This window comes from Urocampus carinirostris, chromosome 11 (assembly GCF_059441175.1).
Source record: "Urocampus carinirostris isolate Australia breed hairy pipefish chromosome 11, RoL_Ucar_1.0, whole genome shotgun sequence".
NCBI classification, from domain to species: Eukaryota; Metazoa; Chordata; class Actinopteri; order Syngnathiformes; family Syngnathidae; genus Urocampus; species Urocampus carinirostris.
The window spans coordinates 13,845,197-13,858,982 of NC_142359.1; the positions used below are offsets into that span (position 1 = coordinate 13,845,197).

General features: G+C 43.6%; 2 protein-coding genes across 14 annotated transcripts in view; one reads left to right on the forward strand and one right to left on the reverse strand.

The window, feature by feature from the left end:
• LOC148356470 (ankyrin-2-like) overlaps positions 1–2,091 on the forward strand; it is a 42,182-nt gene extending 40,091 nt beyond the window's left edge. For all 13 annotated transcript variants that reach the window (XM_088347801.1, XM_088347812.1, XM_088347802.1 and 10 more), the window contains one exon: positions 1,412–2,091. In XM_088347801.1, the coding sequence (XP_088203927.1) occupies positions 1,412–1,426 (15 nt within the window). In that variant the 3' untranslated portion in view covers positions 1,427–2,091. The remainder of the gene's footprint in view (positions 1–1,411) is intronic.
• A 2,290-nt stretch (positions 2,092–4,381) lies between these two features.
• On the reverse strand, positions 4,382–13,070 carry LOC148356471 (calcium/calmodulin-dependent protein kinase type II delta chain-like). The gene is made up of 4 exons (XM_088347813.1): positions 12,886–13,070; positions 7,374–7,449; positions 7,197–7,291; positions 4,382–5,617 (listed from the first exon to the last, which is right to left on the reverse strand). The coding sequence occupies exons 1-4, from the start codon at positions 12,977–12,979 to the stop codon at positions 5,388–5,390; spliced, it is 495 nt and encodes a 164-aa protein (XP_088203939.1). The 5' UTR covers positions 12,980–13,070; the 3' UTR covers positions 4,382–5,387.
• Positions 13,071–13,786: the final 716 nt, after the last annotated feature.

A 13,786-nucleotide genomic window follows, 5' to 3' on the forward strand; every position in this document is an offset into this window, starting at 1 on the left:
CTTTCTGAACTATTACAAGATACAGCGTAAAATTCAGACTTTAAGGTGCACCTGATTATAAGCCGCACCCAATACAAGGAAAAAATATTTTGTACATACATATGCCGCATTTGAATATAAGCCGCTAGTTTAATTCTTGAACAAAGCACTAAGTTACATTAAACTTGCGTCTTCCTCGACACATATATTCCACCTGTCTCACTCTTACCCTTAATACTCAGGCGGCCCTGGCAGCCCTCAGAAAAAATGCATAAAGTAACATAAATTAGCCAATTAGACAAAGTAATAGAGAGCGGACCAAGTATTGCTACATAAAAAAACATTATGCATGCCGACACTAGTTACTGACTGAGGATGTCATGAACCAGAACATGATCAGGACCCAAACGCGTGACGTTTTTCACACAAGCCTTTTATTTCACGGGAAATGGGGAGTCATACACGTTAGGCAGCAGTCTGGCGTGAAATGATAGGAAGCCAGAGGCCTACGTGATCGATACCAATTGCCCGAGTAGATATCGGACAGATGGGGTCGATACCAGACAGGACGGGACAAACAGGATTGATAATGAAAGAAAATATCGATAATTAAACACGACGAACTAGACGGGAACAAAAACTGGAGAGAATAATAAACAAGACAAAAATAGACGGGAACGAAATTGGAAACCGATATTAAACAGGACAAAAATAAACGGGAGCAATACCGGACCGGGAATACCAACAGGAAACAGGACCGAGTCAAAACCCACGTCTTGCAAGGCAGAGGTTTGTTGACGGACTGACGAAGGAAGCGTGAGAGCACTGAGCTTAAATAGACGGAAATCCAATGTGTCAATGAGCCGAAGCTGGCGCCACACGGGCAGGGCTAATTGGGCACCTTGGCAATTGTGACAATGGAGGGGTACACGATAATTATGGGGCTAACAGTTATTGGACTGATTATAGTCTAATGCGATGTCACAGTTTTCGGACGGATAGGAAAAATTTACCCAATTTTTAGAGACATGCTGCCGACACTACTTGTGAGAAAGATTCCAAACATTTATTTATAATAATTTTTGCTTCCAACTTGATTGAGATTGACAGTTCCGGACATAGTACCCAAACGAGTGTCTTAATCAAGGCACAATGTGTTACTTTTCTCTATAAGACATTTCCCCGCTGATTCTGCCAAGATTGTGATGTCACTCCAAAGGAACATTTATCCAATTATGCGCATCACAAATTAGATGATGCGGCATTTGGCTAACGAAGGGAGTTATAGTTACTCCTATCGTTTACACACCCTTCATTGGATTTCTTTACTTTGACATTCAGAGAACTCGGCAGAAATCACATTACGTCATCACCTGCCCTTGCAATCCTTTGTTTTAACTTATTCTCTTTGCGTGTGTGTGTTTCCTCTCAGAAGCCCAACACTTAACACCCGACAGACGAACGGCGTCCGTGCAAAATGCAGCAGCTGCATCTGTAGCCGTGCAAGATCGAGCGTGGGAGACGGAGGGAAGGAAGGGGACGGGACTGAGCAGATGCTTCCATTTTTCTTCCGTTTTAGTGCCGATCGACGTTGACCTTGTTCCCTCTTTTTGTGAAAATCGTCTCGCTTGTGGTTTTTTTCATGGATCTTTTGCTCTTTTTGTGGCCAAAGACTGCATCCTTGTCGTCTCACGAGTTTAGCGTCCAAGCAACCGTCAGGGTGAACAGACGCATCATCTATGACACAACCTTTTCACGCACATGCAAACGCTTTTTTTTCCCTGTGTCATCACAGCTTTTGCGTAGATGCCTCTGCCAGAGAAAAAAAGAAAGCATTTTTGGTGAGAGAGAGAGAGAGAATATGTCTGGGTATTTGTGAGTTGAGAGAGACTGTGGGTTGTTCTGAATGTTTGTGTGTGTGTAGTGCAGCTTGCAATTCTTTTGTTTGTAATATACTGTACATGTGGGTTCCCTTTATCTTATGTAACGACGCATCGCATAAAATCGTCTTGGCAAGGAGAATGTGCGTGATTGATGACAAGCTGTCAAAATGAGCGAATGTTCACACGTGTTTGTGAATAAACTACCTACAACGTTGTAGGATGTACCTCGGTTGCGGAGTCATTATTTTGCAATTTTCAAATCAATTGCATCCGCAAAACTGAGCAAAATGACTGATGTAAAGACATTACAGCTTATGTCATTACTACACTATTTTGCGGAACGAGAAACACTGATTTGCATAGTGCATTCTGGTTGACAGTGTCTCAATAACGAATGTTTAGTATTTTGTTGAAAGACTTTCTGTTTTATCTGTTCTCTAACATTCGTTGGAGAGTGGAGAGACTGCTTAACTGTCACAAGCCAGAAACGGAGACAGGACAATAGCGTTCGTTTTAATCAGATTTATTGAAAAAGAGAGCAGTGCTTGCGTCCACGATCCGATGATCGTCGGACACGGGTAGCTGATGGCAGGAACGCGGAAGTGGCACTTCAGTGTTGAGCGAGGATAGTCGTGGGGGGCAGGAAAGCTGGTCGATAGCCGGGACAGAGGAGCAAGGGCGGTAACGAGTCCAGAAAAAAGGACGGCAACAAGTAACAGGCAGGAAACAGGGCAAAACAGGTCGATGGCCGGGACAGAGGAGCAAGGGCAGAAACGGGTCCAGAAATAGGTCGGCAACAGGCAGGAGAAAACAGGGCATGAGATTGTCGGAGGGTTCGGAGCTTGCCTAGCAAAAGCGTAGGTTCGCAGGACGGTCTGACAGCTTCCTCTTGGAAGCCGGGGGTTTAAAAGGAGTCAGGGAACCAATCAGCGCTTAGGGCTGTTGGCGCCAACAGGGCAGCCGCAGGTGCCCCGAATCAGTAATCATGACATTAACAGTCAGAACGCTCTATCAAATCAGTGTTTCTGGTACTGTGAGTAAAATTTGTGTGATAACGAGATAAGCTCTCATGCAAACCTGGACACTCTGGTCCTCGAGGACCGCATATCCTGCATGGTTTAGTATGTTTCTCTTCTTCAACTGGTGGTACAATTTATTGGCTCAATGCAAGCCGACAGAAGCTTGTTAACAGTGATTGGAATCACCTTTTTGGAACAAAGAAACCTCAAAATCATACAGGACTTGCGTCCCTGGAGGACTGGAGTGCCCTTGTCTACACTAAATGGTCAGCATTTATATAGAGCTTCTCAAGTCACTGAAGACCTGCCATTGCTCTTAACAACGTGCTTCACACTCACCCATGTCAAGTCAAGTCATTTTTATTTGTACAGTATAGCCCTAAATCACGAAGAGTCTCAAAGGGCTTCACAGATTATTACACTATATTACACAGACTATTTTTTCAGCCGACGAGAAGAGTAGGTTATTCATATGCTATGGAGTAGAAGTGAGTTTTAAGTTTAGGTTTAAACATTTCCACTGAGGTTGCAGATCGGATCTCAGGGGGAAGAGCATTCCACAGCACCGGTGCCCGGATGGAGAACGCTCTCGAACCAGCAGAACACTTCTTTGCTCTTGGGATCACCAGAAGACCGGCACTCTCAGATCGTAGGCTTCGGACCGGGACGTAGGGGCAAATCAGATCTGAAAGATAAGAGGGAGCAAGTCCATGTATAATTTTTTACAATACTAAGAGAACCTTGAAATCACATCTATAGCCATACAAGGCACCTACCTGCTTATAGGGGGCATGAGGGGTTCAGAAAACTTGGACATTGGGGGATTACCTGATGTGCGGTCCCTTCTCAAGGCTGCTTCATTTTCCTCATGCTGAGGTTTTTGAGTTTTTCCTTGCCCTCATGTAGGTTTTAGATCAGGGATGGTGTCATAATAGTCTGTAGTCTGCAATAGTCTGTGGTCTGTGCAGCCCTTTGAGACTCCTTGTGATTAACGGCATCACATATTAAGATCACTTGTCTTGAGTTGACCTTGCAGGAACCGGGAATCAAAACTGCGACCTCTCGGTCCCAAGACGAGCGCTCTATCTCCGCCCTATCAATTGATACTACCCTGTACTTACTTGAATCGGATTGAAATTCCAGTATCGTCCCACACCACTAATCACCAACTGCAACAGCTGTCCTGAGAGCCACGGTAACACTAATGCCTTATCATGTGTCACTTGCCCCACTGATGGTCTGACTACAGTGGTTAAATGTTAGCACTCTCGCAGCTACTTCTCGGGTTCGATTCCGTTTACATGTTATAGAGTTATGTTATGTGAGTTTGGTCAGTGTTAGGTCTATTACCTTGCATCTCTGAATAAAACACAAAATAAGAAAGACAAGTGAAACCAATTTTTTGTTCATGAGGAGATGCTTCACAGTCAAAGCTTGATTTACATCCGACCAGAAAAAGCAACAGTTCCCCTATTTTATTGCAAAAAGTTGAGTCACAGGGTCGATAAGGGAGGTTTAATATAGCCAGAGGACACCAAACATCGTCAAACCAGAAACATGAAACATCAAACAGATCAGAGAAGAAGAAACATGACAATGCAGCAGTTTATCTTCTCAGGCGAATGGTTGAGTAGTTTTCAAGATGATAAAACTCTTTGAAGCAAGGAAAACATTTTACTCGACTGTAAGGACTTGATATAATTCTAATTCCAATTCTAACATTTTAATAAAGGAATAATACATGTAATGCAATTATCTCATCAGTCAGCAAAGATTATCAATTGTTTAATCTTTGCACAAATACCTATAATGACTGTGTGCCATACCATTCTTAACCACCGTACTCTGCTGTGGTTTATAAGGTGCACCTGGGTTCTAATGTGCACATTTAGATTTCTTAGACGTGATTTTTTTTTTAGACGTGTTCTAAGGGATGGGCAGGGCACCTGTATGATACGGCAGGGGTATACCAGCAAAAGCTGTCGGGCCCTGCTGTTGAACAGAAGAGTGTGTTTTGTCACCCTGACCTGAGTGAAAAGGCCGCTTTCTTTTGTCCCGTTTCATCTGGAGGAACGAAAGCATGACCGACTTGGGTGCCGAGGTACTTGTTTGGGTTTTTGGGCATTTGGGTCGGCCATGGTCCAAAAAATTTTGTGTTTTTTTTGCTACTTTTTCCTTTTTTCTTTTCTTTGATTTTGTGTATGTGTTTGTTTTGCTGTCAGTCATCCCTCTTGAGGGATATGATCAAGGTAGGTAGATAGGTAGGTAGGTAGGTAGGTAGGTAGGTAGGTAGGTAGGTAGGTAGGTAGGTAGGTAGGTAGGTTTGGTAGGTAGGTAGGTAGGTAGGTAGGTAAGTAGGTAGGTAGGTAGGTAGGTAGGTAGGTAGATTTCTGGTCACATTGGGGTTTTCAGGTGCACCTTATAGTCCGGAAAACACGGTATATATTTGTTTTCCTTCATTAGCCGTAATCCTCTCGGGATGCAACCTGCAGGGTGTTCCACGATGCTAGTGTGCATGCAGCGAGGTGGGGCCGCTCCGGTGAAAGTGGACGTGTCGCCATGTGCCGTCTCTTCGATGCCAAACTCGGGTCTCCTCCGCCCTGGCGGTGAGGGCCCGCAGGTCGGACCCTACTGTTTGGGTAAGACGCACATAGGCGATGCAGGCCGCGTCCTGGCCCAGCAGATGCACGGTGGGATCCACCACAATCGTGTGAGGTGGAACACCCTGAAGTAACGCTGGAGGGGGGAAAGAGACACCATCCTTATTTAAAAGTGGATTCAAATGGCCTTCTCGACCCTTAGAAAAAGCAGTTTTTGAGCGTTACTGGGTTAGTGGACTGTATTTATACAGCTTTACCGGTTATTGAGGACATCCAAGGCGCTTTACAATACACTTTACCCATTCACACACACACACTCGTACCCTGATAGTGGAGTCGGACATGCAAGGCGCCTATTTGATTATCGGGGGCATTAGGGGTTCGGTGTCTTGTCCGGGAATCGAACCCGCAATCTCTTTGTTCCCAAGACAACCGCTCTAAAATTCAGTCATTAAAAAAATTCATTCATTAATAATAAGCAAAAATACTCGGCCAATTGCTCCCCTTAGGATTGAAATTCCCCTTAATAATAAACCCTACAAACCCAGTACTCACAGCAAGACAGAGTTTGTAGAATAAAATAAAGATAAGTTTTTTCATTTATACACAGGTGTCAAACAGGCAGTCGGCGGGCCGGATTAGGCCCGCCAAGGGTTTTAATCCAGCCCACGAGAGAACACTGAGAGAAGTGCCAGAGAAAAATGAGCTGCAGTTTTAAATATGTCCACTTGATGTCACCCGAGCCAGGCACCACATGCAGAGCAGCTGTAGTAGTATTTCTCTCTCTTTTCCCTTTTTCTCACCTCTCTTTCCCTCTCTCTCTCTCTCTTAATTTCTTTTTCACCCTTTACTCTCACTCTTTCGTTCTATATTTTTATCTCTTTGTTGCTCTCTCTAACCCACTCTCTTTCTTTCTTTCTTTCTTTTTGTCTTTCTTTCTTTCTTCATTAATTTTCTTTTTTCTCTTGTTTTTCAGCCTCTCTCTTTCACTCTGATTTTTCTGTTTCTCTTTCTATCTCTTTCTCGCCCTCATTATCTCTTTTCCTACTCCTGAGAGAAAACTACTCCTGAGGCCCCCACCCCAAACCCACCCGCCGCCTTTCTTTCGCAATAGCTCGAGCTCAAAACCAGGCTCACTTTAATTTACTCAATCTCATTCTGACATTGACTTAAAAATACCGTGCTTAAAACACAGTAGAGGGAACCTGCGTAGTTTTCACTTGCATGCACTGTAATTTTGGCCGAAATTGCTTGTAAATTAATTTTATAATGAATTTGCCCTGATTTTTTTGTGCACTGGACAGATTTTATTGTGCGCCAAGGTCTGGCCAGTGCTCAATTGCTCACGCGTGCCGCTTAAAGGGAACACTGGCAAGAAGCAAATCACAGGTCTTATGGAATAAGTTGGTTGGTTGAATCCCTAAAACCGCTAGGGTTGTAGGGGCATCATTTCCTGTGATGTGTCTTGGGCAAGTACAGCCTGGTGGCGCCCATCCTTCTCCAGGTCAACCTATGTTTCCACCTGGTCTCAAACCAGGTACCTTTCGCATGTCTAATCCTGATCCAGTGGAATCCCAGAAGAATGACTGCACTATTTTAGTTCACCCGCTATTCCAAAATGATACCAATTTGTGGAAGCAGTCTTGTGACCCTATTTCTGAGCCTGTTTTTGCCCAAGTCAGTTAGGCATTCTTTCCAAACGTGTAGCATTTTACCGTGGCGCATGAGGAAGGCGTGAAACTCCATGCCGCGAACCAGGACGCCCCGACTCTCCGACTCGAAGCTGGTGAGACCCGGGTCGCTCATCTCCCTGAGACACAATCCGAATCTTAGAACCAAAGTGTTTTGGCCGATCTCAGCCGGTAAAACAAACTTGAACCAATGCAACCGACTTGTAGGTGTTGTAGTCTCCGGCGGTGATGGCCGTTAAGAGCCTCTTGGTGGCGTCAACGATCTCCTGCTGGAGGCCTAACGGAGACATTTGTGTTAGTACCATTAACATCAGTACAGTGGAACCTCGGTTTTCGAACGCCTCTCAGTTCGGTGTTCGACCAAAAATTTTGAGAAATTCTTGCTTCGCTGTTCGGTCAAAAAATCGGAGTTCGTACGCTGGTACGCTAGGGGGAGATGCTGAGCGGCGTAAGGGTGTTTTAGCCCCTAATATGCCACAGAAGAAGGTCGGTGCAAGCAGGACAGGTGAAAAATGACAAGTTGTTCGTCCAACTATTGCCTTCAAGAAAGACATAATAGCTAAATATGAAAGAGGTGTACGAATTTCCGATCTTTCTAGTGAATACAGCATGGCTAAATCTACTATCAGTACGATAGTAAAGAATAAGGAGGCTGTGAAATCGAGTGATGCGGCTAAGGAAGTTAGCGCTATAAGCAAGCAACTGCCGCAAGTTTTGGAAGAGGTTGAAAAACTTTTGATGATTTTTCTCTCACCACCGTCCACCACAAAGGTAAGAAATCCTATTCATAATCTTTTATTTTTTATTTTTACACGCTCATGTTAGCGTAATCTTTTGTACGGAAGATTACACTAACGCGAACGTACGATTAGCCTGGGTTAGCTTCATGTTTACGTTCATGGTAAAAATTTAGGGTGTTAGAACGGATTAAATCGATTTTACATTACTTTTAATGGGAAAAACGATTTTCGGTGATTGAACAAATCGGTTTTCGAACAGGGTTCTGGAACGGATTATGGTCGAGAACTGAGGTTCCACTGTATAGGCAAAATGTAATCCAGTAAAACTCGGTTAATCCGAATTCGGTTTATCTTTGCGAGATACAGTTTGGTCCGGGTGATTTCCAATGTATTTCTTACGAAAAACCTGTATTTCAGATTTCATTATCCAGATCTTCAGCTATTCCGGATCAAAATCCTAATCATTTCGATCCAATCCTATGCATTTTGCTTGTCACGGTTGCCATGGCGCCCAGTTGGTCCCAGCCGGGTGGCGCCGGGTTCTGTCGCGGTTGCCACTGATTGCTCCTTGGGACTACTTAAACGTGGTCCTTTGAGCCGTTAGTTGGCTGAGCGTCTGTGAAACTTCTGCAAAACTCTGTGAAATGACTAGTATGTGAATTTTCCCGCGTTTGATCCTGTTTTATTTTTGGCTTGATTTGTTGGATTTTTACCACTCTTGTTTGTATTTCAATCCACTTCTGCGACCATCGATCCCTGGAACGAGCGTGCGCGCATACCTCCTCTCCCTAATAAATTGTGAGTATGTTACGCTATTGGGTTCTCAATCCTGTTTCGTGACCTTTCTATTCTGGAGTCGTATTCCAAGTCGACATGCCGTCTATGACGTCTTCTTCCCGGAATAGGCTGGATGACGCAAACTTCCCAGAAAGTGTATGCCATCCTTTTGCCCGAAGACGAGCAAATTTCTCGATGCATTTGTCTTCGTGGGACGCCTTCCCGGTTATCACTTACTGACGCTATCTGATTTTGCTTCGATTCAAGTCGTGATCTATTCGTGCAAAACGACACTGAAAGAGACTACCGTATTTTCCGCACTATAGGGCGCACCCCCAAAAAATAGTTTTTGGTCCTATATCTTCCATAGATAAGGCGCACCGGATTATAAGGCGCTACAATGGAAACGTCGACAAAACAGTCAGATGATTCAGTCCAACTGATTACCCCCTTAACATTCCCAAAGCTTGCAAAGAAGCAAATACGTGTCGTAGACACGTGCGGATGCGGTGTCCGTACGGTGTCACTCAAATGCATCATTCCAAATATCATTCGGAAGGTTAAAGTCTTGGGATTCAAGAAATGCCAACCATTCCTTAGTTTCTATTTTCTTTTTCGCTCGCAACTTTACTGTGCATATGACAATAAACACTTGGAATTGAGTTTAATTTACTCAACTCATCACAGCAACATCAAGATCGTTCTAAAACAAGATACCGGGAAAATATAAAGCCGCATAACTCACCTAAGTTCTCACGTTCAATAATGATACGCAATCATGGTCTTCTTAGAACCGTGAGTGTAGTAAATCCAGGAGAGTAAAATGTTTACAAATACAGACTAATGAAACATGTTTCTTTATGGCGTACTTTAGCAAGCTTGCTATTCAGTCATCTTTTTCGGCCAATTGCAGGGTTTGTTTTGGCCCTCTAGCCTATCCGAGGCTCCGAATAACTTCAGCCAATAGCGATCGATTTAACGGATGATTGACACATCTTTTTTGGCCAATTGCAGGGTTTGTTTTGGCCCTCTAGCCTATCCGAGGCTCCGAATAACTTTAGCCAATAGCGATCGATTCAAATGATGATTGACACATTGGTTAGCCAATGAAAACGCCGGTATATCAATCCCAGCATACACCGCGGACTACTTGGCGTTCGGGGGAAAATCGAGTATAGGCAAAATGTAATCCGGTCCTATATCTTCCATAGATAAGGCGCACCGGATTATAAGGCGCTACAATGGGAACGTCGACAAAACAGTCAGATGATTCAGTCCAACTGATTACCCCCTTAACATTCCCAAAGCTTGCAAAGAAGCAAATACGTGTCGTAGACACGTGCGGATGCGGTGTCCGTACGGTGTCACTCAAATGCATCGTTCCAAATATCATTCGGAAGGTTAAAGTCTTGGGATTCAAGAAATGCCAACCATTCCTTAGTTTCTATTTTCTTTTTCGCTCGCAACTTTACTGTGCATATGACAATAAACACTTGGAATTGAGTTTAATTCACTCAACTCATCACAGCAACATCAAGATCGTTCTAAAACAAGATACCGGGAAAATATAAAGCCGCATAGCTCACCTAAGTTCTCACGTTCAATAATGATACGCAATCATGGTCTTCTTATAACCGTGAGTGAAGTAAATCCAGGAGAGTAAAATGTTTACAAATACAGACTAATGAAACATGTTTCTTTATGGCGTACTTTAGCAAGCTTGCTATTCAGTCATCTTTTTCGGCCAATTGCAGGGTTTGTTTTGGCCCTCTAGCCTATCCGAGGCTCCGAATAACTTCAGCCAATAGCGATCGATTTAACGGATGATTGACACATCTTTTTCAGCCAATTGCAGGGTTCTTTTTGGCCCTCTAGCCTATCCGAGGCTCCGAATAACTTCAGCCAATAGCGATCGATTTAACGGATGATTGACACATCTTTTTCGGCCAATTGCAGGGTTTGTTTTGGCCCTCTAGCCTATCCGAGGCTCCGAATAACTTCAGCCAATAGCGATCGATTTAACGGATGATTGACACATCTTTTTCAGCCAATTGCAGGGTTTGTTTTGGCCCTCTAGCCTATCCGAGGCTCCGAATAACTTCAGCCAATAGCGATCGATTTAACGGATGATTGACACATCTTTTTCAGCCAATTGCAGGGTTTGTTTCGGCCCTCTAGCCTATCCGAGGCTCCGAATAACTTCAGCCAATAGCGATCGATTTAACGGATGATTGACACATCTTTTTCGGCCAATTGCAGGGTTTGTTTCGGCCCTCTAGCCTATCCGAGGCTCCGAATAACTTCAGCCAATAGCGATCGATTTAACGGATGATTGACACATCTTTTTCAGCCAATTGCAGGGTTTGTTTTGGCCCTCTAGCCTATCCGAGGCTCCGAATAACTTCAGCCAATAGCGATCGATTTAACGGATGATTGACACATCTTTTTTGGCCAATTGGAGGGTTTGTTTCGGCCCTCTAGCCTATCCGAGGCTCCGAATAACTTTAGCCAATAGCGATCGATTCAAATGTTGATTGACACATTGGTTAGCCAATGAAACGCCGGTATATCAATCCCAGCATACACCGCGGACTACTTGGCGTTCGGGGGAAAATCGGGTCGGCGGCTGTTGCGTAAGTTGCGAGACCTTGCGAATTTAATATTGAGCCATATATAAGGCGCACTGTATTATAAGGCGCATGGTCAGCTTTTGAAAAAAATTAAGACTTTTAGGTGCGCCTTATAGTGCGGAAAATACGGTACGTTGAGTGTCAAATCATGGCGTCAGTGAGGAAGAGGAGTCGAGCATACCGAACATTAGAAGAAAAATGAAAGATCATACAATAATGTAACAATCACGCTGGTATGAAGAAGAAATATATCGCGGCTTATTTTTACATGAAACCTCAAACATTGTCAGATATTCTAAAAAACGCGATATGTATGCTATATTAATATTCTTATGTGCTAGTTGATTAGGATTGACATCTGCTGACACAGTCTGCAACTGAGTATCTCAATTGCTGCACAACACGTTACTTTTCTGTCCTAGACATTTCCCCGCTGAGTTTTTGCCAACACTACCGGTTAAAAATATTTGAAGCGTTTATGTATATATATGTATATTTTTTATGTATTAGAAGCAGCACTACTCACTCCAATCTTTCTCATTTTGTCTTGTGCGCAAGGGATGGGAGAGCTTAAGATCAGGCTTATGTCACGGTTGCCCAGATGCGGCTCGTTGACTGTTTAAGCTCAGTGCTCTCACTCACCCGTGGTCAGTCTGTCAACGAATCTCTGCACCAGCAAGATGTGGGTTTTGACTCTGTCCGGTTTCCTGCTTGTGTTTCCTTTCCGGTATTGTTCCCGTTTATTTTGTCCTGTTTAATATCTCCAGTTTCGTTCCAGGCTATTTTTGTTCTGTTTGATTTCGATCTCCAGTATCATTTCCTTCTATCTTATCCTGCTTGTTATCAGACTCCAGTCTCCAGTGCCTGATATCAATCCCGTCTGTCCCGTCCTGTCCAGTTTCGACCCCATCTGTCTGATATCTGCTCGTGCAATTGGTATCGATCTCGTCGGCCTCTGGCTTCCTGTCATTCCGCGCCAGACTGCTGCCTTACGTCTTCCGCCCAACGATCGCCGAATCGCTGGTGTTTTGGGTTAACGTGCATGACTGCCCCATTTCCCGTTAAATAAAGCTTGTGTGAGAAACGTTACACATCTGGGTCCTCCTCCTGTTCCGGTTCTTGACATCTTCTGGCTCAACATGCATTCAGGATGTGATGATTGTGCAGGCTTTGGAATTTTAGTCAGTACAGATTATCGAGTTGAGAACGTTTTCATCGCACTCCTGCTTATAGGTTTATGCCAATTTAATTATATTGACTTCTGTGCTAGTTGATTAAGATTGACAGCTGCCGACATAGTCAGTATCAAGTGTCTCAATTCCTGCAACAGAGTGTTACTTTTCTGTACTAGACATTTCCCCACTGATTCTTTTACTTTCGAATGTAAGAAATGGACATTGGGTGTTCATTTTATGGCTGTTAAAGGATTAAAATCTGGTGTGGCTTTTACCAAAACATTGAGTTAAATCCTTAAATTTGCGCATAAGGCTTTTTATCAGAATTTACAGTAATATTTCGAAACCATTCTCTTTTAGTGGTGTAACTGAAAGACTGCATATTATTTACCATGTTGAGTGATGTTAGATGCCATCTGAACAGTCACTTGGCTGCCAAAAATCCCCTCCAAGCAAAGTAAAACCACAAAAAGATAGTATTGCATTCTCACGGAGAATTAATTGTCCAGGTTGTCCTAAATAGAGAAACCTTTTTCAGGTTGAGAAGATAATTTTTTTTGTTGAATGTCCCCTTTGGACTCTGTTGGACTTTACTTGATCAATACCAAAATGTGGGAGGAGCCAAAGCCAAATGCTGCCATGAAACATGTGATCTTGGAATATTTAGACTTAAGTCTCTTAAGTCCTCTTACCACCAAGAATGTTCACTCAACTATATTTAATATTTATTCGAAAATTACAATATTATCCTTTTAGTATTCAAACTGTATCCTTCATTGAATTTGATTTTTTTCTACTGGCTTCTAATTAATATCTCATCTCATCTCATCTCATTAGCTGCACCGCTTATCCTGAGTAGGGTCGCGGGGGTGCTGGAGCCCATCCCAGCATTCATCGGGCAGTGGGCAGGGGACACCCTGAACAGGTTGCCAGCCAATCGCAGGGCACACGGGGACAGACAACTCACTCGCTCAGTCACACCTAGGGACAATTTGTACCGGCCAATTCACCTGAAATGCATGTTTTTGGAATGTGAGAGGAAACCGGAGTGCCCGGAGGAAACCCACGCAAGCACGGGGAGAACATACAAACTCCGCACAGGAATTCTGGAGCTGGATTTGAACCCACGCAGGAGGTTCCCATGACATGAACTGTGCCGCACATGCGCTAACCACTGCGCCGCCGTGCTGCCCATTCTGATTAATATAACATTGATTATTTTTATTTTCCTTTTTTGGGGGTACTGTTCATTCTTCCTTGTTTTTATTCTTTTTGTATAATGTATTACAATA

What these genes read in the sequence shown, in the direction of transcription:
- LOC148356471 (XM_088347813.1), bottom strand. Translation starts at nt 12,979, where the DNA reads ATGCAATACTATCTTTTTGTGGTTTTACTTTGCTTGGAGGGGATTTTT. An exon ending in GGAGACTACAACACCTACAA is followed by an intron (nt 7,292 to 7,373) that starts GTCGGTTGCATT and finishes ATTGTGTCTCAG; the next exon opens with GGAGATGAGCGACCCGGGTC. An exon ending in CGCCTTCCTCATGCGCCACG is followed by an intron (nt 5,618 to 7,196) that starts GTAAAATGCTAC and finishes TCCCCCCTCCAG; the next exon opens with CGTTACTTCAGGGTGTTCCA.